This window comes from Hippopotamus amphibius, chromosome 12, assembly GCF_030028045.1.
Source record: "Hippopotamus amphibius kiboko isolate mHipAmp2 chromosome 12, mHipAmp2.hap2, whole genome shotgun sequence".
In the NCBI taxonomy this organism is placed as follows: Eukaryota; Metazoa; Chordata; class Mammalia; order Artiodactyla; family Hippopotamidae; genus Hippopotamus; species Hippopotamus amphibius.
Window position 1 is genome coordinate 1,872,013 of NC_080197.1, and position 24,024 is coordinate 1,896,036.

Here is a 24,024-nt window from a genome sequence, read left to right on the forward strand (position 1 = left end):
GGGCTGCCTGGCCCGGGGCCTGCCCGGCCACCTCCCTCAGCCTGCGGGTGCTCCCGCTGGGGGGACGCTGGCGTCTCACATTTCAGGACTCGACTCAGATGTCACCCGCCTGTCGCCCAGGACGGATCAGCAGCCTCGGCCCTCTCCCGGCCCCGCCCCCTGCTGGGCACCCCCACCCTCGTCCACCCTGTGGCTGCAGCTCCGTGCTCACGTCTGGTGGCACCCTCATGGGGCTGTTCCCAGTGGTGTCGCTGCCTCTTAGAACATTAGGAAGTGTCTGGTGGGGACATGCAAACAGTCTTCACTCACCCAGTGACCAAGGGAGCCACTTGGGATCTTTCTGACTCACGGGCCCGGGGTCCTCCCCGCACACCCTGCCGCTCCCTCGCCCCTCGTGGTCACGCTCCTTGGTCCACGGTTCTGAGACAGAGCAGGCTCCGTGCAGCCCACTCCTCTCCCTGGGCTCACGTGGCCCGAGGCTTCCCTGCAGTGGCCCCCCTTTCTCCTGCCCTCTGCCCCCCGCCTGGCCATGGGAGTCTTAGCGAGCCAGCCCTGGCCCTCCCTTCCTCGTCCCTCTTCAAGTCTCTGTGACTCCCAGCCCCACCAGGGACAGGCCCGGGGAAGTGGCTCATGATGGGGATGCTCTCCTCCCTGGGCCTGGACCCTGGACACCTCTCCTCTGCAGGGTGGGGGGCTGACCCTGACCGTCGTTCAAGGCCACCTGCAGCCTGAAACACCATCCGAGCTGGACCTTCTCCACCGTGTAACTCGTGCCGACCCCAGGGCAGCCGGCAGCCCCGCCCGAGGGTGGCTCTCCAGAACTGTGGAAGATGCACCTTCCAGCAATTAGAAACCACTCGTGCCTTTACACCGGCAGAGTTAAAAGCTGAAGTTTTCTGGGGGAGCCCTGCGCACCCACTGAGATCTAATACTGATCCCCCATCGCCGGGGCGGGTCTCCCGGGCTGTGGCCACAAGCACAGGCTCTGGGAAGGGGACAGCCTCCTTCCCGGCAGCGCGTGTGGGGTCTTTGACGTGGAGAAGTAAACACTCCGTCCCCCAGGCAGTCAAGCCTGTGCCTGAAGCAGGGCCACGTGGGCGGCACCGTCTGAACTTGCAGGAGCTCGGAGGTCATTGTCACTCATGAGCACAGCCGCCGTCCTCCCGAGGGAAACTACTGCGTGGATGACTGTCTGCAAGCTCGCGGACCACACTGTTGTTTTTTGGGAGCAACTGTTTCTCAGTTACACTGAGGCCATCTTTTGGAAAAGCATAAAAGAACTGTCTTGCCACTTTCTTCAGGTACACACTTCATTACCTGGGCTCCACCTAATGACCTTCAGCTTCTTTCCCAAGGTGACACCTCACGTGGAAAGCCCCATCAGCCCCCTTTGGTTAAAACTCCCGAGTTGGCGGAGGAAGGGTTTAGACACGGGCACCGCACTCAGGGAAGGCGGCTGAAGCTGGGATGCAGGGCCGCTTGGGGCCAGCCTTTCCTTAGGGGCCACACTGCCAGGGGGTCGTAGGAATTGCTCCCCAACCAGGCCCTCTCCATTGCATTGTCTTGTAACCAATCTGGGCATCCATGATACCAAGATGGGCTCCACCTACTCACAGGGGGCAGACCATGGGGATAGGGTGATGGATCCCGGGGGCTTAAAGAACTGGGGCCTTGGCAAGACTTGTCCTTGCCGGTACTGAAGACCCAGGCAGCTGTGAGAAGAGGACTTGAGGTATCAGGAGTGCTGCATGGATGCCCGGCTCCAGACTCACATCCTGCCTTTGGGAGGCTGCATGGGGTCTGTCTGCACACCCCCAGGGTTACGTGTCCACATCGGCTAGAAGCACTGGCCACACCCCTGATGACTGAGTGTCCTGGGGCCACTGAATGAAAGCACCACAGGCTGGGGGGCTTCTACAGCAGACATTCATGTCTCAGTTCTGGAGGCTAGAGGTCAGGACCCTGGTGTGGCAGGGCCATCCTCCGTTCGGGAGGATGTGTCCCAGCCTCTCTCCTAGGTTCTGGTGGTGGCTGGCAATCCTCGGCATTCCTTGGCTTGCCAGAAGCATCACCTCAATCCCTGTCTTCATCTGCACACAAAGTTCTGCCCATGGCCGTGTCTGCGTCCAAACTTCCCCTTTCAATAAATTCACCAGTCATTTTGGATTAGGGTCCGTCTGTCCTAAGGACCTCACCTGAGCTAATCACATCTGAAAACCCAGTCTCATTCTGAGGTTCTGTGGGTTCGGACTTCAGCATAGGAACTTTGGGGGGCAAAGTTCCGCCCATCTCCCAGGGGAGGCAGAGACCCCAAGGAAAGATGGTACTTCAGCGTCTGGGCCTGGTCTGGCTGTGGGTAACGCTCAGCTGAGTTTATCTTTCATAGATGCTGACACACTCTAAGACCCAATATGAGTTTCATAAACAACAGTTTCTTTTTTGCAAACTATACCCACAGGTCCCATTGGCACTTCCAAGTGCTACCGCAGCCAGTCAGATGACAACGGTGCGGAACTTTATCTTCAGTGTTTACTGTTAGGCCGGAATATTGCTCTGATTCCTTGGGGGCAATTCAGCGCTCCCGTGGGAAATGTGTGACCTCATTTGCATTTTCTAATTGAATTGCTATCAGCTCTCCTGCAAGACTGCACACAGAGAAAGTTCCTGCAGATTCTCGCCCTGCTTGTATTACCCACAAAAAGACCGCCTTTAAATTGTTGCTAAGAGAGGAAAGGAAAAGGGGGAGAAGCTGCCAAATTTTTATGGTTCACCTAACTGTGAAGCTGTCAGTTTTGCTGGCTCCACAGAGTCGCTGGAATAACGGACAAGGGAGACTGCACTTGACGGGACCTTGACACGAGAGAGATGGAATTTATGGAACCGGGAAATTAGGGGGTCCCCTCGTGCCCTCCTCCAGGGATTTGCTTCAAGGCTCCTTTTGGTAAGAACTTCTGGGGACTTTTAAGCTGCAAATGGTTCCTTTGAAGGAGGCCCTTTGTCTTTCTAGAACCTTCTGCCAGCAGAACTCCCGCTCACGGCGTTCCTGTTGAACTCCCCACCTTTCCAAGCCCAGCCAGGAAGCCTCTGTATGCGTTAAAAATGTTTTACAATTGTGAATTATAAATGACATGTGGCACAGCGCTTGTTACATCAGTGAACAAACACACGGATGACCACAGAATGAACACGGGCCCCCACGTCCCTCAGGCCCCCACCAGCCCCACCTCCACCTGCCGCCCACAGAGGGCCTCTGTGCGGCTGTGTGCACACGCCGAGCTGCCCACGTCTGGACTCGCAGTCTGCACGTTCCTGCCCGTATGCCCGCCCTCGTGCCCTCGACATGTGTCGTGAGATTCACCCATCCTGCCGCCCTGTGCACTTTTGCTGCGGTGTAGGATTTCACCGCACGAACCTACCGCAGGTATGTATCCAGCCTAATGCTGATGAGTGTTTGGGTTCTTTCCATGTTTATCAAATTCTGGTGCAGAGCTCTTGGTAAGAATGTGCACACGCTTCTGTTGGGCTTGTACCTAAAACCAGCAGCATAATAAAAAATACACATGTGGTCTCTGCCCTCCATTCCTGACACAGAGCTCTCGCAACCCCCGTAATTTCCGCAGTGATGAGCTGACAGGAGTATTTTACCCCGAGCTCCTGAGTCCCTAGCGATTTCCTGGGCGAGAGAGCGCCTTTTGCTCTAATGGGGTTACTTCGGGTGGGCTCCTGGAGGGGCTGGTCACCAGAAAGCCGAAGCCGTGATTACAAGCTTGGAGCCGTCAGCACCACCCCCCAGTCCTCTGGGAGCGGGGAGGGGCTGGAGGTCAAGTTTACCGGTCATGCCTACGTGATGAAACTTCTGTAAAAATCCCTGAACTCTGGGTTGGTGAACACGTCCGCGTGCCAGGACGCGGGTGCACTCTTATCGCCAGGGGGCCAGGAGCCCCTGCACTTGGGACCCTTCCAGGCCGTGCCCAACACAGCGCTTCGTCTGGGCGCGCCTCTGTGTCCTTTACAGTATCTTTCATGATAAACCAGGATAGTAAGCGAGCGTTGCCCTGAGTTCTGTGAACCATCGTAGCAAATGACTGAACCGAGGTAGGGGTCATGGGAACCAGGTCGGACAGAAGCGAGTAACCTGGGGACCCACCACTCGTGACGGACACCTGAACGGGCGTGGGCCCGAGGGATGGAGGGCCCGAGCCCTGAGCCTTCAGGGTCTGTGCTACCCTGGGCTGCGAGTGTCGGGCTGAATTAAATTAGAGAACACCCAGTTGGTGTCCACGGAAAGTCAGAGAACTGGCTGTCAGAGAACTGGCTGGGGTGGAAAACCTACACCTTTCGTGCCAGAGGTATGAGAAGAGGAACTTCTCATGGAAATGCCAGCATCTCCACGTTCTCACCAGGATTTGGTATCAGCAGTCTTTCTAAGGTTAGCCATTCTGGTAGATGCCCGGCTCTAATCTGCGTTGTCTGCTGAGGTTGACACGTGCCCACACTGACCCACCACCTGGCTCTTCTCTTTGGCGGCCAGCCCGTATTTTTTTTTTCTTGTTTTTAACCAATAGGTTAACTGTAATTACGTAGTGATTTGAGGCTCTCTCTATGTTCTGGACGTGCCTCCTTTGTCAGTCATTAAGTGTCACAAATACCCTCTCTCGGGCTCTGGCTTACCTTTTCACTTTCTTAAGTACGTGCTCTGATGAGTAGATTCTTATTTTTAACCAAGTCCAATCATCGACCTGTCCCATATACTTCATGCTTCATGGGTTGCATATAAGAAAGCTTTCCCCGCACATCACTCCCCACGTTCTCTTCCATTTGTCTGGTTTGTCCGGTACACTCAGATTTGCAATTCACCTGGAATTGATCTGGGGTGTGGCGTGGGGTAGGGGTCACGTCACTTTTTCCCCTTAAGAGTACCCCACAGGCCCAGCATCACTTATGGAAAAGATAGTCCTTGTCCACTATTCTCAGTAGAGCTCGGCAAGCTTTTAGTTAAAGGGTCACATAGGAAATACTTCAGGCTTTGTAGGCCAAGAAGCAGAGGCGAGGATATTAACATAGGCACTTGTACAACCATTTAAAAATACAGAAACCGTTCTCAGCTTTCAGGCCATCAAAAGGCAGGTGGCAGGTCGGACGTGACCTGAGGCCTGTAGCCTGCTGGTCTCTGCCATCCAGGGTGACTCACGAAAATCAAGCCTGGGCACCACGTGCGCCTGACGGGTTCCTCAAGTCGTGCAATGTGAAGCGAGTGAACTGTGCTGTATAAAAGTTAAACCTCCATGAAGATGAGTTTTTAAAACATTAAATATTTTTTCTGGGCTTGCTATTCTGTTCCGTTTGTTTTGCTCTCAAACGACACCATTTACTTACTGTAGCTCAGTGGTTCTCAGATGGGGCAATGTTGCCCCCGGAGAGCATCTGGCAATGACTGGAGACAGCTTTGGCTGCGAGCAGGGGTGGTGGGGGTGCTGCTGGCATCTAGAGGGTAGAGGCCAGGGATGCTGTTAAACATCCTACAGTGCACAGGACGGCCCCACGTTGGAGAATGGCCGGGCCCCAAACACCAGCAGTGGTGAGGCTGAGAAACTGGCGTGGTTTACTAGCAGTCTTGATGTCTGAAACACCAGGTCCTCCCATCTCTGTGTCGTTCTAGGTTATTCTTAGCACTTTGTATTTCTATGTAAAAATTTAATGTTGGCTCTTAACCCTTCCATAGACAAGTAAATAAAAAACATGCTGGGATTTTTGTTGGGATCGTACTGAATCTATAGAAACCTTTGGGTAGAATTGACAGCACTAATTAATGTTGATTAAGCCTCTTGTGTTATGAGCAGGGCCTACCCCTCTTTTTTTTAAGATTTATTTTATTATTTATTTATTTTATTTTTGGCTGCATTGGGTCTTCGTTGCTGTGCTCGGGCTTTCTCTAGTCGTGGCACACGGTGAGCGGGGGCTACTCTTCACTGCAGTGTGCGGGCTTCTCATTGCGGTGGCTTCTCTTGTTGCAGAGCACGGGCTCTAGGCACGCGGGCTTCAGTAGTTGCAGTGCATGGCCTCAGTAGTTGTGGCACATGGACTTAGTTGCTCCGCGGCATGTGGGATCTTCCGGGCCCAGGGATCGAACCCGTGTCCCCTGCATTGGCAGGCGGATTCTTGACCACTGCGCCACCAGCGAAGCCCCTGTCCCTCTATTTTTAAAGATCTTTTTAAATTGTTCTCAGTAATATGTAAGTGTCTTGTAACCTTTTGTAAGGTTTGTAACTATAATTTTTAATGCTATTATAATTGGTATCTGGTTCAGATCTTATTTTCTGACTGTTTATTCCTGGTCCATAGAGGAGCAATTTCTCTTACATCCAGCAAACTTGCCAACATCATTCATTAATTCCAGCAAGTAATCTACAGATTATTTCAGATTGTCTACATTCACGATTATATAAGCTACACACAGTGCTAGTTCTGTTTATTCTGATTTCTTTTTCTTGCCTGACCTCACTGGCTTGAAGCTCTGGTGTGTAACATAAGAGTGTCTCTGTCCTATTTCTGATATCAAGGAAGGCTGTGAGTATTCCAGCTGTAGACTGGATGTCCGTTGTAAGCACACTTTGTGAGATGAAGAATAGTCTCTTCTTTTCCTAATTTTTTGAATATTTTCATCATGAATGGAAGTTAAGTTTAACAATCACTATTCAGAAGATTATGTGATGTTTATCCTTTAATTCTGTGTTGAAGTACTTGGATTAACTTTTAAGTGTTAAACCAAATCTTGCATTCTTGGAACAGACGAATGTGGCAATTATTTGTCCCAGGTAAACATGGCTGGATTTGAGTGTTTTAATATTTTGCTTAGGCTTTTTTTCCCCACCTATTTATGAGTGGACTGGCATGTAACGACCTTCTCTCTCACTGTTCTTTCAAGGTTCTTGCTGGCTTTGGGCAAAGTTCTTGCTGGTTTCAACATGGTGCCCGTTTGGTTGGGGAAGCAATCCCTCTTGTAAGATGAGTTTTAACTCCTTATAGCTTGGGTACAACGGACAAGTGGTGCCATCATGGCATTTTTTTGTGATAAAAATTTGAATTAAAATTTTGCTTACAATAATAGAATAGTTCAGATTTTCCTTTCATGTTAGTTTTGGTAAATTGTATATTCTAGAATGTTATCCATTCCATGTCTGTTTTCAAATATATTGGTATAAATTGTACATAATATGCTCAAATGATCTTTCTAATAGTCTTTGCAATTGGTCATAATGTCCTCTTTTCATTCCAGATAGGGATTGCTTGCAGGTTTCTCTTTTAGTCTATAGTCTAGTAGCTTAAAGAACCTACTTTTGTCTTTGTTGGTTCTATTATTTTCTGTTTTATTATTTTCTCCTCTTGGTTTTATTGGTTCCTTCTTTCTATGTTGTTTGTGTTTCATTTCCTGTTCTTTTTATAATTTCTTGAGATGAATGTTAACGTTGCTGATTTTCTGCCTTCTTTATCTTCTAATATACGTATTTAAGGCTAAACATTTCCATCTGGCATGACTTCAGCTACATCTCACTAGTTTTATTACTCAGTTCAAAATATTCTCTCATTTCCATGTGATTTCTTTTCTACCCAAGGGTTAATAAGAAGGCATTTACTTAACTTCCAAATCTATGGGGATTTTTCAGTTATTTTCTTTGTTATTGATTTCTAGCTTAATTGCTCTGAGGTAAGAACAAATTATGTTTGACTCTAAACTTTTGAAGTATGCTGAAATTTGCTTGAAGGCTCAGCCTCTGGCTAAATTTGGTCAATGTTCTGAGTATACTTGAAAAGAATCTGTATTTACAGCAGTTGGTTTCTGTGTTTTATAAACATCTCACTAAGGTCAGACGTCTTAATTCTGGGCTCCTAATCTTCTATTTCATTACTGATATTCTCTCTGCTTGTTCTATTATTTCTCAGAGATGTTTGTTAAAATGTACCATTGATTGTATGTTTGTTTATTTCTCCTTATAGTTCCATCAATTTTTGCTCAAATATTTTGAAGTCATATTACCAAGTGCACGGAGATTTGATTCGTATGGTAACAGAGCCCCCATCAACGTTCTTTTGATGAGTATTTGCATGGTATTTCCCCTTCCTATGTGTTTACTTTCAATTTTTCTCTATACTTATACTTTTTAGATGTATCTTTTGTAAGCTGCATAGAGTATAGTTTTTAAAACATCTGTCAGTTTTTCTTTTAATTACAATAATCTATTTTCATTCATTATAATTAATAATATATTTGTAAATCTACCTTCTTACTCAGAGAGAAATATCTCATTTATTCTATCATTTTACTTTTCCTTCCTTGCATTTTTTGGGTTGATAAGTTTTATTATTCTACTTTCCATCTATTATGTTAGAACTTAATCCTATGACTCTTTTTTTGTTTGTTTGTTTAAGAAAGAATGTTTATTTGAAAACTCACTTTGATTACCAAGGAAAATAAATTATATTATCTAAGGCTTTTTAAAAAAATACTGCCTAAATATGAAGACTAAAAAAGGCAAGAATATTTAAACAAGAAATACATCTAGAATGGAGGGAGAATTTAGCTGTCCCCTGCCTCGTGCTGTGTTACTAATATTAAATTATCCAGCTATAGCATAATGTCTTCATATACAAGTGTTAGAGTTGTACGAAAATTCCAAAAGAAATAAATATCTGTTATTATAAGAGATATATTTTTATCAATTTAGTGCTATGTAGACTGTAGGTAACTCCTGAAGTTAAGACTTACTTTTAGTCCTAGACTATAGTCTATCGTGGTCAGTGCTTCATGTGCACCTTAGAAGAACGTATCCAGCACTATGGATTTTGTGATGTGTCTCCTCCAAGTATCTGTCACCTTCCAGGACAACATAAGCATCCTAGATTCCACTGACTCCACGTATCCCTTCTCAAAACCTATGCCATTCTTGCCATGAATTTGAGTTATCTACTCTACATCCCACAGAACATTACCCTGTAATTATGCATATGTAATAATTTTGTAATTATGCAATTATGCAATATGTAAAAATTATGTAATAATTTTCCCATCTACTTAATCATCTCATTGTAGTTTTTCTACTTCAAATCACTTTATTTTTTCCTGAGGAAAACAACTCGTGACAGATTCTTTCAGTTTTTGTTTGTTTAAAAATGTCTTTATTCACCTTTACTCCTTGAAGGACATTTTATTGAATAATAGAATTCTATTTTCTTTAGCACTTTAAAAATATCATTCCATTGTCTTCTAACCTCCACAGTTCCTGTTGAGAAGTCAGTTTCACATCTAATTATTACACTTTCAAAGAAACTCTGTCCTTTTTTCTATTTGCTTCCAAGATTTTCTCCTTGACTTTGGTTTTCAGCTATTTTACCTTAAAATGCCTATTGTGGACTGGGTCCTCCCAAAATTCATTTGTTGAAACCAAACCTCCCAATGGGATGCTATTATGAGGTGAGGCCTTTGGGGGTGATTAGGATTAGGGGAGGTCATGAGGTTGGAGCCCCCATAATGGGATCAGTGTCCTTACGGGAGTTGTGAGCGAGCTGGCCTCCTGTCTCTGCTCTCTGCCATGTGAGGATGTAAGTCTGAAGGCAGCAGTCTGGAAGAGGGCCCTCATGGAAACTTGACCCTGTGTCACTCGGATCCAGACCTCCAGCCTCCAGAAGAGTGAGAAATAAATTTCTGTTGTTTGTAAGCCCCCAGTCCATGGCATTTTGTTAGAGCTGATTGAATGGACTAAGACAGTGCCTAAGGGCAGTTTTCTTTATATTTATCCTGCTTAGAGTTCATAGGGCTTTTTGAGTCTATGCCTGGATGTCTGTTGCCAGTTTTGGAATATTTTCTGCCATTATTTTTTCATATATTACTTTTGCTCCATTTTATCTCTCCTCCTCTTATTCCAAACATATTCGTGTGAGAACGTCTTACCATTTTCTCAATATCTTTTACTCTTTCCTTCGTGTTTTCCATCTGGATATCTCTATGCTTTGGCCTGAATATTTCTCTGGATGTTTTTTGCTTCATTAATTCTGTCTTCAGCGGTGTCTCATCTGCAGATATAGCTATCCATTGAGCTCTTAATTTTGTTTGTTATATTTTTCAATCCTAATTTGCCCAATTAATTCTTTTTTAACCTTCCAATCCTCTGTCAAAATCTTGCATTTAATGTGCTTAAAAATAGTAAGCATCATTGTAATAAAATCTATGTGTGATGACTCCATTGCCTGGAGCCCTGTGGGTCTTTGATTATCATCTGCTCCTCCTCTTGCTTTTTACGTATCTCGTTTTGTCCCTCCGGTGATTTTCAGCTGAGTGCTAGACATTGCATATAAAAGGAGATATTGATACTTTGAGGTCTGGGAGGATACCTCCCACTAGAGAAGATCTACATTTGCTTCTGGCAGGTGACTAAGGACACCAGCAATCTGGCAGCACCTTAACCCATGTACACAGTGACATTATTCAAAGGTTGGCACTGGTCTCTGTGAGGGTGCATCAACTGAGTGACTCAGTGTCCCCCACAGACCCTCCTCCCTGTGCCCCAGGCACCACCCCAGTGAGGCCCCAGCGGCCGTGATGAGCTCAGGACTCAGAGGGCTGGGGCCATGCCAATGACAGCAATAAGAGCTACTATTTTCCACCTCTCAGAGCCTGCACCCTGCCTGACCTCACATAATCCTCTCAACAATCCTTGGGTAGGATATAGCTAGCATTGCTGTCCCATTTTGCAGAGCAGTAAACCTCAGAGAGGTTGTATGCTTGTCCCAGAACATCAGCCAGTAAGCTGGAGAAGCCTTGATTCAAACTGACATCCAGGGCAGGCAGGCTCTGTTATGACGCTGGGCTCAGCTGTCCCTAGACCAGGGATCAAACCCACACACCCTGCACTGAAAGGCAAAGTCTCAACCATGGACCACCAGGGAAGTTCCTATATTTTTAATCAGTGCCTTTTATCTGAGACCGTCCACGGGCTTTAGGGAGCCCTACTCCTTGCCCATGAGGTACAGTTTCTCCAACACAGTCAGGGATGTAAACTTTCCCACTGCTGCCCCTGGCCCCACTGCTGACTGAGGGGGCCCCCGTGTGGGCCCTGTTGCCATCGCACCACGGTGTGGCTTGCCACGATCACGCGGGAAGGAGTGGAAAACCACATCTGTCTGTCTCAGGGTTTTCAACCTCCCCAAGGTGAGGCTCACCATCTGGGGGGCACCCCTGTTAGAAGTGTGTTTCAATGCCTGGTTCAGCATGCCCACGAGGGCTCTCAGGACTTCCTTCCCAATGGGGTCAGCTCACCACCAAGATAAGCCTATTCACTGAGTCACTGCTTTCTCTTTTCTCACCTAAACCACCTCTACATTGTTTAACAAGACAAAATGAAACATAGCCTCTGTTTTCCAAAGTGGGTTCTTTGGAACACCTGCCTTGCAAGATGTCCCATAAAGAAGGTTCCTTGGTCAAACAGGTTTGGGGAAACTTGCAGACTGTCTCCCACCGAGGTTCAGCGAGCCCTTTCGTCCTGTGAGGTTCTGGGCAGATCTACAGAAAGGGATCTGGTCAACTTGGTCTAACCCTCCACTTCCCGCGGGCCCCGTCCCGAGGGAACACCCGCAAAGGCTGTCCGCGCCGGCCTGTCCTGCTGTAACCAGTGTGTTTCCTCCGCTGGTGAACCACGCACACATCACAACACCCCTGACCCCGGGGTGGCCCCTTGCCTGTTAGGGGAGCCTCCCTCCCCACAGGTCCACGCTTCACATAGGTGGACATGTAGCTGGACCCGTCAGGCAGGTCAGCTGGGCTGCGACCTCACTGCTGACCTGGGACCCCCCACACCTGAGGCCCACGCAGCTGCCAAATCACCCGACCGGCAGAGGTGAGCAGACCTGGTCCCCCTCAGACAAAGCTCAGGGGAGGATTCTGGGGGCGGAGGGGGCTGGTCCTGGATTTGGAGCTTGTGGGGCTGAGGGGCCTTGCAGGACCAGAGAAGGTGAGTTCACCCCTCCCATCCTATCAACTCAGCCACGCATCAGGGTTAGAGGTGAAGTTGGAGGGAGGGCTGCGGAGGCCGGTGACAGTGGCTGGTGTTTGTCTGTGCGACGTGTGTGCCGTCCCTCCTCCCTTTCTCCCCCTCCCCCACTCCTCCCCCTCTCCCTCCCCGCTCTCTGTCTCTGAATCAGTCTCACCAGCTACTCTGGCAGCCTCAAGGCCAGCCGTGTGGCCTCTCTCTTACTTCGCCTCCCTTGAGGCCTTGGAAGCCCCCGGGGCGGGCGGGCGGGCTGCAAGCCTCAGGCAGGAGGGGTGCCCGGCGAGAAATGGAGCTGCGGGGTCCTTGTGCACAAAAGGGTGGTGACAGCTGCGCCCTAAACCGGGAGGGGGCGGGGCCTGCGGGCAGCCCCGCCTGGGCACGTGCGAGGTCAGGGGGCGGCACCGCCCGCCCAGCCCCTCCGCGCGTGGGCCACGCCTTACCTTGCGGCCCGAGTGAGCGGCCGAGGTCCGGGCCACCAGCAGGCGCACGGCGGCGTCCCAGCGCTCGGCCGTCTGGCGGTCCCACGCGGTCACGGTGAAGGCCACCTGCTCGGAGGGGATCTGCAGCTCCCGGGTGGCGAAGACCGTCCCGTCGGCCCCGACTTTGAAGTCCATGCTGTCGGTCTCATAGTGCGTCCCCTTGGTCCCCAGGCAGCTGCTGAACTTGACTGCAAGAGGAGGGGGAGAGGGTCAGGGCGGTGGGGACCGGCCCGGCGGGCGCCCGCGCACAGCGTGCTTCCTGCAGCAGAGGCGCCGTCTCTAACGCGCTTCGAGAAAGTGGTGATTTAAGCGGCTTTCCACCTTCAGGTGTTGGGTTTTCTCTCTGCCCCCTAGGGAATTAGCCGAGGCCTTGGGAAAAGGAACATCAGCCAAAAGCAGCGAACGCCCTTCATTTTCTCTGAAACACAGCTGCCGTCATTCCTGCAAACGCCGCTCCCTGTGCCTGTCACCTCTGGTTCCACCCGAGTCTGAGCTGCGCGCAGGCAGGGGTCGCTCTCCCCGCCACCGATTCCCTGGTGACCCTGGGGCAGACACGTGCTTTCCCGGTGACCTGGGAGCGGGCATGGGAGGCGGCGGGTGTGCTGACTCCGCGGGGTGGGCGCGTTGCTCTGCTTCCCGGACGGTAGTCAGGCACCGCATCGCCGCCCCTCCCGAGGCCTCCGTCTCCCGGACCGTTTGCAACCCCCCTGAGGGCAGAGACATCGCGGAAGCCGCACGTTCCCCGGGATCACAGGAGTGCCTCTCGCACACACGTGCTCTCGCAGCTGCCGCCTAATGCGCGGAAAAGTATGAGACACCAACAGCCAGTGTCACATTCTGCTGATGGAAGCGGCAGATGAAGTTACCTAGTGTTTATAAAAGGGTGGGTATCTCAGCAATTATGGTGGGAGGATTGGTTTTTTAAGCAATTGCACTGTCACAGCGTACATGATTTAATTACTGTTTATTCTACAGGCTAGAAAAAGCTCCTCGCTGTTAGGCTTGATAAAGTGTTTGCCCCTGCGTTCACCTTTTATTGTTGGCCGCCTTGAAATAATAAATACCACAACGTTCCCTCCTTTCAAATCCTTCTCTCCAGACATCTCCCTGTCCCCGGCACCTCCCACGTGTGGGTTTAATATAAGAATGCTTTTAAGTGTGATGAAACCAGCCACTTCCTCGTGGGTGCAGACTCCAGAGCTCACAGACAGAGGCCCTTGGGTGGACTAGGGCAAGAGAGGTGCGCAGTGGGCTGTGGCTGCAGGGAAATATCCCCCAGGGAGGGAACAATCGCATTCTTCTTCAAGTGATGGGAAAATTCCAAACTGCTTTTATAGTCCCGCCCCTGCCCCCCCCCAACAGTAAACATTAAAATCAGCAACAAACTGAGAGGATCCATCACTTCTGACACCCGATTGTCAAGCACAGAGATAAAAATGACAGTTCTGTGACTGCGGGGAGATTAGCACAAAGTGCATAAATAAGCCCTTTGTTCTCCGAAAGCAAATTCCTCGTAACATGAATGGGATTGGACAGCAGTGGGAGGAGGGTTTGCGTTGCTTCAGGATTAAGTCACCGTGTAGTTGTAGTTTTTTAAAAAAATAGGTACAGCGCTTTGGTGGCATTTGAGGAACGTGTGGACGCTGCTGTCCGAGGAAAAACCACCACGTAGGAGCTGCCCCAACAGGAAGGTCGGGGAACCGTCCGCAGGAGCCTGCGGCCTTGCAGGGGACGGACGTGCTCAGTGGACGCGAGCCCGCAGGACATTAAAGGTGGGACCACCAGACATGACTGCCATGATAAAGCTGGGCCTCTCTGCGCGTGGCGGCTCTTAAGATCTTTCCAGCCTGGGTCTGACTCGGACCCTCCCATCTGAGGAGGCACGGGGGCTTTGGGACCACATGGAACCGGCCTCTGGCTTCACAGTAACCAAGGCTGGGCCGGTCGGCTCAACCCAACAGGCTGGTTTCACCGTCGTGTCTGAGACGCTGAGCCCTCATCAACGAGGAGGCAGGGGCTGGAACGTGCCTGCATGAAGATCGGGGGCTGTTCTGAGCGCCTGCACTGCTGGGGAGCCAGCTTTCAAGAAGGAAGGGAATTCAGAACCGCACCTTCCTGTGTGCGGCTGGGCTGCATCTCTCTCTCAAAGGGAAAGATCAGGAGGGTTTGTTCTTCTGAGAGAGCAGGGGTGTTCATGGCATTAGCTCTGAATAAGTGATCTCCCATTGGAAACCCTGAGAAATGTGGGTTTAAATTTCTCAACATGCTAACACTGCTCAGAAGGTTACCAACACGGCGTCTTGCCATAAAAATGGAAAGAGTTTCTCAGGAGAAATATCTGAGGTCTTGGGGCAGGAACCATGGCTCCTGTCATCCAGAAGGCCATTTGCCTTTTCCTGGCGAACTGCCCCAAGGTGGTTTCCCTCTTTGCTCTGGCCACCGGGAAGCTCAGAGACAATGCGGTAGCTTGGACCTAGCAGTGCTGAGGCGTTTACTAACCTCAGCATGTTCTGCCCAACATTCTGTTTCCTCTCCAACCCACTCTTGCTTCCTGTTTATTTTCGGAGTCTGTTTCTATCTCTGCAGGGTAAACGTCCTCCTCTTCCAGGGGCCAGAGTGCTGCTGGGCTGTTGCATGCCCACGAGCTCCTGTGGCCCCAGCACAAGGGTCTGAGAACGTCCTCCACCCTTTGTGGGAAGAAAACGCCTGCTTGGAAGCGCAGACACCAGGGTCACAACCTCATCCAGGCTCCAGTGGAGGACATCTGCTTGGAGGGGAGGCAGCACTTCCTTCCCTCCGAGGCCGGGACGAGGGACCCACTGGGCGCTGGCTACCCACAGCCCAGACCTGCCGCGCATCTCTCTCTGCTGCTTGCTAATTACTTCCATTAGTTTTAAACAAACTTGACAAGAGACACAAGGATTCCGGAGAGACGTTAGGTCCAATTGTTTGAACATGCACACAATCACAGCCCCTGCTGCCTCTGTCCCTGCGGAGGTGTGGTGGCCGCAGGCGCTGGGGGAGGCTGGGGGAGGCTGGGTGGGCCCTGGGGGCGGGACTCAGCACACTTGCCCGAGGACAGGGCCCGGGGAGGGTGGGGAGATGTGTGCACCGTGCCAGGGTGCACGGTGGGGAGGGCGAGTGTGAGCTCTGTGTGTGAGTGTCACGTGGAGGTGTGTGCAGCAGCCACACCCACACGGGCAGGCCCCTTCGGGATGGGGCTGGGACCCCAGGTGTGTGACCTGACACGCAGCGGCCCCTCGGAGCACAGGTCTCTGGGGGCAACAGCAAAGGATGAACGAGGCCGGCGCAGGGAGAGGCTGGATGAACCCAGCTTGTCTCGCGCCCTGGCTGGTACGCACGTTACTCATCTAAGGAGTCAGGGAGCAGAGGTGCTGGGCCAAGGTCACACGAGGTCGTTCACTCCACAGACATATTTATGGGCCCTCTGGTGCCTGGCTCTGGGGAGCTACCTGGAACACAGAGCAGAGGCTCCTGGTGGGAGGTGACTGGGAAATGGCAGAGTGGGTGGTGGAACCACACAGGTATCTACGGAGTCACCAAGAGGGGCCGGGATGGGGAGCCCTGCGGGATGTGTGGGGTCAGCCAGCCCTTGGCATTCGGACCCTCTCACACGACTGGGGGCCTGCTCCCCCCTCCCCAGCCCAGGCCTGGCCCCCCCAGCCCGCCTCTCCCTTCAGAAAGGACGGATTCCATTTCCAAGCCCTGCTCATTCCGAGAAGCTGCCCGGAGAAGAACAGTCCCCCGCCCGCGTCCGCCTGCTCCTGGAATGGGAGCAGCGTCAGCACTGTGGATGGCTACTGGAGAAGCGCACGCGAGAAACCCACGCGCACGAAGCCGTCCAGCAGGACACATCGTCGGGAAGGGCTGCGCACCTTTCCAGCTGCACACGCAGACCTCCCGGGGCGCCACCATCCGTCCACTCGTGTTGATTTACAACAGTCAGCACAACAGCACAGCCACCGCCAGATAAAGCTCACGGTGGGGGCGGGTTGTTGCCCTGGGGATGTGGCTCCCAGGCGCGGGGTGGGGGGTGCTCTGCGTGAAGGAAGGAGCCCGATGCTGAGAGACCCCGACCCAGACACCAGGGCTTCCCCGAGGATGAGGACCTGGTGCTTCTGCTGAGCGCCGAGGGATGAAAGGTTCCTCTGAGGCCTGGGCAGGGGAGACCTCCCCAGGCCACACGGCAGCATGTGCAAAGGTCCTGTGCAGAGGAAGCGTGGGGTTTCAAGCACTGAGAGCCGGTGTGACGGGAGCCGGGCTGCTGGGGACCAACAAGTGTCAAGACAAGTGCACAGGAAGGTCCTCAGCCAATGAGGTGACGGGCAGGTTCCAAGGGACCGGCAGGGTTAGGGAAAGCCCCACGCGGGGAGCAGTCTCTGTGCCATTCCGGGGGTTTCTAGGGAGGTCCAGCAGCCTCTGGGGCTGAGGGGCTGTCCTGAGTGGGTGTGACACCCTCTCTTCGGGGCCATGCTCAGAGAGGATCATAGCCTTTTCCAGCCATAAAACACCCAGTGAACTGAGTTAGGGTCCACCGCCCTGACTTCAGAAGTACATCCTCAAAATTTAGCTACAGTGGATCACAGTACCTCCCCCCCACACACTTCAGACACATCTGCTGGTGAGAGGGAAATTCAAGAGCCAGGAAAAGAAGGAGAAAAGGAAGAAAAAGAGAGTGAGGAATCCAGGGGGGCGGGGGGGGGGCTCCTCAAGTAGGTAATTCATCCACCCACCTGGCAACGTGGCATCCCAGGGAGACAGTGCAGGGACACCCGGTGGGGTGGGGGGACGAGGGAAGGCAGTGCCCGCACAACCTCAGCTCCCCCGCCCCCCACCTGGCCGTGAGGCCCCGAGGGAGCCTCTGGTGGGTCATGCACTGGGCGTGGCTGCGTCCCTGTGGGTGTGTCCCTTTATCCCCCGCGGGTGCTGCCTGCGGACCGCGGGGCCTCCTGGTGACCATCCCCAAGGCCCTTGCCCGTCGGGGAGGGCTGGCGCTGCAGCCAACGGAGACAGATGAGCAGGGCGGTGGCCGGGGGCTGGGGGGCGACGGCTGATGAGTACGGGGTCTGCGGTGGGGTGCTGAGAAGTTTTGGGGCCAGAGGGAGCTGACGGCTGCTCAACACGTGAAGGTACTAAATGCCACTGGATTTTTGTTCCTTCAAACGGTGAGGTTCATGGTATGTGAATGTTACTCTGAAGCAGCTTCCAGGGCCTCCCTGAGTCCCCGCCTCCAGGCTGCTGGCAGGACAGGGAGAAGGGTGGCCTCTGCTTCCTGCCCCTCCAGAACCCCGGCCCCCAGGCCGCGCGAGCCCAGAGCTTCACAAAGCCTGCCTGTAAACAGCCGTGATCCACGGCCCCAGCTCCCCTCCCCACGGCCTCTCCCCTCCCCACGACCTCTCCCCTCGCAGCCCAAGCGCTGGTCAAGGAGCCGGGGAGATGCTGACGTCGGAGAAAAAGTGGGGAGAGCCGGGGGGTGGTGAGATGAAGGCCTCAGGAAGAGCGGGGGGCGTCTGAGCGGCCACCCTAGAAGCAGGCTGCGTGCCGCCGGGCACCGCCCCGCACGGAGCGCCCGCAGCGGCTCCGCTGTGGCTCCGGCGTCTCCTGGGGAGCTAGCACGGCACACCCGGAAGGCGCCTGCTTTTACCAACAGGCACATTGAACTTGCTGGGAGAAGACGACACGGGAACGCACTCGTGCGCGCGAGTACTTGCACAGATCGTCACCGAGGAGCCCCTGCGAGACGCAGGCCGGGAGGCGTCACAGACGCCAGCACTCCCCGACGCGGCCCTGCGCACTTTCCGTATCTGTTCATAGGTCATCGATGCCCAAAACGCAAAGTGTGCAGCAAGACCGCTTCCCTTAGATTTTTGTGCATTCGTAACATCTGTAGCTGCCGCGCCTCTCACGGGTGAGAACCCTGCCTCCCACGCGCGGGACTGTGCGGCGTGGGGTCCCGGCGGCTGGAGATCACGCCGATGCGCGTGCGCGGCGCCACAGCTGGGCCCCGGGCCGAGCGGCGGACCCCGGCTCTCGGCTTCCCCGGGACGGTGGGCACCCTCCCTCGGAAAGCGCGCTCTGCCCCGCGCGCGCCTCGCGGGCTCCCGGCCTCCAGCAGGCGGGCGCCGCCAGGCTCATCCGCAGCGTGGGCCCCGCCGCTTCTCCGCGGCAGGCGCGGGCGCCCCCCACCAGGAGGGCGTACCTTTCACCCTCTACCCCCAGCCCCTTTAACTGCTGGCTCCGTGAGAGGGACGAGGGGACAGCGTGCTGGAAACAGGCGTGAGGGACACGCGGGCCTGCGTCTGCACCGGCGGCTGCCCGCTGACCTTTACGGGGGCAGCGGCCGCGCCTCCCCGAGGCTGGCGCGCTGCAGACGCGCGCCGTGGATATGAAACTCCCGTTGTGTTTTTTTTGTTTTAATTATTTTCCTTGTTAGTTGAGTTGAAAAAGATCAGATGAGCCAGAGGTGAGCTTGTAGCTGGGAATGTGCTGAGGAGGAAATACGTTTGCCAGCCAGTCAGCTTCCCTCTCTCCTTTGCTTCCTTTTCCCTTCCTCTTTTCCTCCCCTCCTCCCTCCCTCCGTCCTTCCATCCTTCCATCCATCATCCCACACTCACTGCGTCTCCACGCTCCAGGCACCGTCCAGGTGCTGGGCAGGCAGGGGAGGTCAGGGCAGCCCCCGGGGCAGCACATGCTTCAGGTAACGGTCAAGGCTGGAGAGGAGGCCTTGGGCAGGGCCACGGTGGGGGTCGCTCTGGGCATAGTGCCCCCAGGGACGCCCCTTCTCCCACCAATTCTCCAAAGCAGGGCCTGTCCCGGCAGGGACCGAGGCTCCGGGGAGGTGGGCCCCCAGCCCGTGATGCCTCCCCCTTCCCCAGACTGGACCTAAGGCGGCGGGGAGAACGGGTCAAGTGGCCGCCGAGAGCCCTACTCGCAGCTCAGCCTTTGGCTGCCCTGCATCCTCAGATTCACCCTCACAGCCCACCCCCCCGGGAGGAGACCACCTTTACCCTCTGTTCTACTGACAGGCAGGCCGGCGGGGGAGGTCATCCCTGGCCCCCAGCCTCCCAACCGAAGGTGACAGAGGCAGAGCTTGAATGCAGGGCCGTGTGGCCCCAAGGCCCACCTGCTCCAGGCGCCCTGAGAGGAGTCACCCCACCTCGCCCCCCAAGCTCACTTGCCCCCTCGCTCCCCCAGAGCTCACACGCTTCCCGTTGCCCAAATGCTCCGAGCACTAAGCCTTGGCACTCACTTCCTCATGCCTGAAATGCTCTGCAATGCCCTTCACCACGCGTGCGCCTCCTCCGAAAAGCCTTCCTGGATTTATCCCAGCTGCTGACACCTCTCTCCCCAGAGCTTTATTCACTCCAGCGTGTCCAGGGGCAGGGTGGACATTGTTTAGAACTGCGAGTGCACCATGATGATAACAGGCAGACGGAGGCTCATGGGTTTTACTAATGTGGGGCAGGCGTGGGGGTCATGCTTGAGCGGACTCCCCTGAGGAGGGGCTGTCACAGGCCCCCCGCTGCGGCGCCCCCCGCAGCCTCGGGACCGATGGGGCACCACTGGAGCCCTAGGTAACTGGTATCCTTGGCTGTCCTTCCAGACTCTTTCCTGACATGCATATTTTAAACATAAAAGGTTGCTATGTTTGCCTCTTTTCCACTTAATCCGAGTCCGACGTCTCCCCCGACTGCACATGGGCGTCAGCCCCACCGCTCCTGCCTGTGGAGTCAGAGAGAGCCCGTTGCGGACAGGGACCCTGAATCTCCCAGACCCGGGAGGGGTCTACTCACAGGCAGACCCCTGGAGCACCCCGCCTGCGCACGGTCACTGGCAGATGCCGAGGGTGTGCCTGGCCCTGGGAAAGGTGCCCCGGGGGCCAGCACGGGCCCCCGAGACCGTGGCCGGTTGCACTTTCTTATTTTCTTCTGCCATCACTTTGCTCAGCACAGATTCCCGAGGCGGCCGTGAGTTCACACACGTTGGAAAAGTGCCATTTCCAGCAAAGTGTGGGGGCACTGGTGACCTTCTCCACGAGCAGGACACCTGTGCCAAGCCCCCCATGGTGTGAGGGAGGGAGGGGGACAGTGGCCCCCGCCACCATGCGGCGGGCGCCTGGCCGTGGACCTGCGCGCCAGTGCTCAGGGTGGGCTTGCTCTGCTGCAGCAGGTGTCCTGGTGTTGCGGGCACGAGGCTCCCCCCCTTCCCCTGTTGCCCACGAGGACGGGGTAGGGGGGCTGCCTCTCAGAGGATGGGTCCACGAGGAAGAGCATTGTTGGAATCACAGCTGGGCCTTCAAAACAAAATTAATGTGTGTCCAAACCATGCTGTGACCCTTCCTTCCCAAAGAGGCCCTGCCTTCAGCCGAGAACAGTGGGAGCCACATGCCCCTTCACCCGTGTCCACTCACGACCCAACGTGGAAGGTTCCAGCAAGAACCAGGGCCTCAGACCACGAGGAGAGGCCCTCTCCCCTCCCCCTTTCCTCTGCACCTCTTCTCCAGACTCCTGCCACGGTGATGGGGGCGCAAAGTGGAGCCAATTCCTTCCCATTTGGTTCGGTGCATTTTCCACATCCTCTCAATCATACCCAAGTCTCCCGTGCACCCAGTACGCGTGGTCTGCGTTTGCCTCCAGCCGCGTGGGAGCGTCTCTGACTTCGTGGGAGGAAGTGGGCCCTTCAGGAGTCCTGCTGAAGTGGGGCACAGACTCTGAGGTGTCCTGTGTGGTGCATGTGTCTCCACGGCAGCCACCTGAGCTGCCCAGGGGTCCCCCGCCTTGCGGTCCGTGGCTCAGGCACCCAGGCCTGTTCCATCCTGTCCTGCATCTGCTCGCTCCCCTCCACTCTGTGTGCGGGAACGCTCTCCCCTGCCCGGCCCTGCCCCCCTTCAGGGCCCCCTTTCCCCCAGGATGTGCCCCTAAGGCCACCACCCTGCTCACATGGCTCCAACCACCCCTGCCAAGTGAGCTGGGCCACCAGGCACTGGGCCAGCCCTCCTCACTGTGGGTTCCAGCACCTACCATGGGGGCCTCTGGCACCCAGGAGGTGCTTGAGAAAGGCTAGCAGGATAAATGCACAGACTTCTATTTCCTTAGCTTCACAACTGGGTACCCAAGGAGCCACCAGGTCATGACAAGACATGGAGGGAACGTAAATGCATGTTACTAGTGAGAGAAGCTAATCTGAAAAGGCTACAGGCTGTGTGAGTCCAACTACATGACGTTCTGGAAAAGGCAGGATTATGGAGACGGTAAAAAGACCAGGGGTTGCCGGGGGTTGGGGGGGAGGGAGGGATGAACAGGTGGAGCACAGAGGATATTTAGGGTGGTGGAAATACTCTGTGTGATGCTGTAATAATAGGTACATATCATTACAAATTTGTCCAAACCCGTAGAACATCCAACACCAGGAGGGAAGCCTAAGGTAGACTATGGACTTTGGTGATGCTGCGGGTGTCAACGCAGGTTCGATTGTAACAGTGAATCTCCTGCACTGACAGTAACAATGTCCTGCACTGACTGTAACAATGCAAGATGTTAATACCAGGGGAACTCTCTGTACTTTCTACTCAATTTTTCTGTAAATCTGAAACCCTCTCAAATATAAAGTCTATTAAAAAACAGATATTCTCTATCCATGACACGCATCTTCTCCAGAGAAAACTCTCTTTCTCAGAAATGTTAAAAGCCCATTTTAAAGCAAGACGTTGAAACCGCTCTCGTGCCATCTCGTCTACGGCAGGGAGCGTGAAACCTGCCGCTCCCTCTGGGCTTCCCTCGTGATGAATCCAGTGCTGGGATCCAGCACCCCGAGTTCACACCCACTGTCCTATCCAGGAAACACCAGCCGGAGTGGCAACCCCCAAGCACCCTGGACTGAGCGACTTGTGTTTTCCAGTGTGACCCCCTCCCCCCCAGTATTGCTCCCGGGGTCCTAATTTAACATTCACACACCCTATGAAGACAGGGATGCTGATGGGAGACGCAGAGCTTGTCCCTACTCACCCCCTCCCCGGCCGGGACTGCGTCACGAGGCTTCAATCTCAGAACGGTTCTGAGCCCACGTGAGGAGAGGGATTTCTCTAGGTTCTGGGACGAATTAACAGTGCTTTGTTGAGGAAACCAGAGGTGCAGGTGTCCCGGGAGACACGGGAAGGGGGTGGTGGGAGAGGCCGCGGTCCCAGATCTGAGGACGGTTGTTTATGCAAAACTTCTTTCCTGAGTGGAGGTCAGAACCGAGGGCTGAGCTCCTCGTTAGTAAATCCCACGGACACCCCATCAGAACGGAGCTCGTGGCTCTTAGGTTGGTGGCACCTCTGATGAAGCCCTCTCACCTGCACTCCCAGGGAGGCCAGCAGGGGTGAGGTGGCAAATCCAGCTGCAGACCCACCAACTTGCAGAGACATCTGGGCCGGGGGAGGAGTGCCCAGGTCACGCACGGGGGATGGCGTGGTGAGGGGCTGACCACGCACGTGTCATTCCCAGGCCTAGAGAGATGGGCTGGGGCCCAGCGTCACTGGAGGGAGGAGGGGCCCCCTGGTCCACAGCTCCATCTCGAGGATGTGGGAGCCGTGCTAACTGCCAAGCATGTGGCGGGGGGGGGCTCCAGGAACTGGGGGTTCCTTGAGGCCCTGGAGGGGGCGGCCCCGCCCGGACCTTTACTCTCTCATCCAAGATTCCAGGAGTCCATTTGATTCTGGGGAAAAACGGGGGTGGTTTTGACTGTTGAGAAGAGAGGTCTGTGATCTTATTGAAGACCTAGCCTAACATTTCATGAGCTAACGAACATGCTGTGAGTTTTCCTTCGTCCCCTCCTGACAGCTGTCCCTCGTGTCCTGCGAGGCACCTGGAGGACGTGGTTGTGCTGAAGCTCCCACGCCTGCCCGGCTCCTGGGCTCCCCATTGTCTAGAAGAGGAAACTGAGCCTCAGAAAGCTTAACCGGCCCCCCGAGGTCCACGGCCAGCGAGTGGCAGAGCCAGTGCTGGTCGGGGCAGGTTCCCTGGCCCCCGGTCTGGTGCCAGAAGCGCCGCGTCCTTCTGGTTGCGCATGTGACCATGGTCGTCCCTGCCCTGAAGCCCTTCCCCAGGGACACGGACCAGGCTGAGGGAATCACGTGCATTATTTAAACAACATCACTCCTCCCAGCAGCTATGTTATTTCCGAGGCCCTCTTATTCGTTCCACCAGCTTTTGCCACCAAGAACTTGATGTATTAACGGCCACACCCAGGTGTCCATTCACAAACAGACGGTCACGCCTACACGTTAAGCCACCACGAGAAACGTAGCCGCACGTGTACCGACCGTCTGGAGAATCCACGAGGGCGGGTCAGGTTTGTGGCTGTGATTCCGTACACTCTGGAGAGGGTGGCGCTGGCCTGGGCAGACCCTCCTGCTCTCCCGAGGATGGTGCTCAGGAAGAGAAAGGATAAGGCCTGGGCGATCCCTGGGCCGCAGGGAAAACACGGCGGGCTGGCTCTGACGG

General features: G+C 54.2%; 1 protein-coding gene across 2 annotated transcripts in view; it reads right to left on the reverse strand.

Moving 5' to 3' along the window:
• CDH4 (cadherin 4) overlaps nt 1–24,024 on the reverse strand; it is a 525,471-nt gene that overhangs the window by 140,046 nt on the left and 361,401 nt on the right. The window contains exons 3-4 of one of the 2 annotated variants that reach the window (XM_057703945.1): nt 12,482–12,708; nt 5,019–5,024 (exon numbers count right to left, since the gene is read on the reverse strand). In XM_057703945.1, the coding sequence (XP_057559928.1) occupies nt 5,019–5,024; nt 12,482–12,708 (233 nt within the window). The remainder of the gene's footprint in view (nt 1–5,018; nt 5,025–12,481; nt 12,709–24,024) is intronic. The other variant, XM_057703942.1, reaches the window with a different exon arrangement.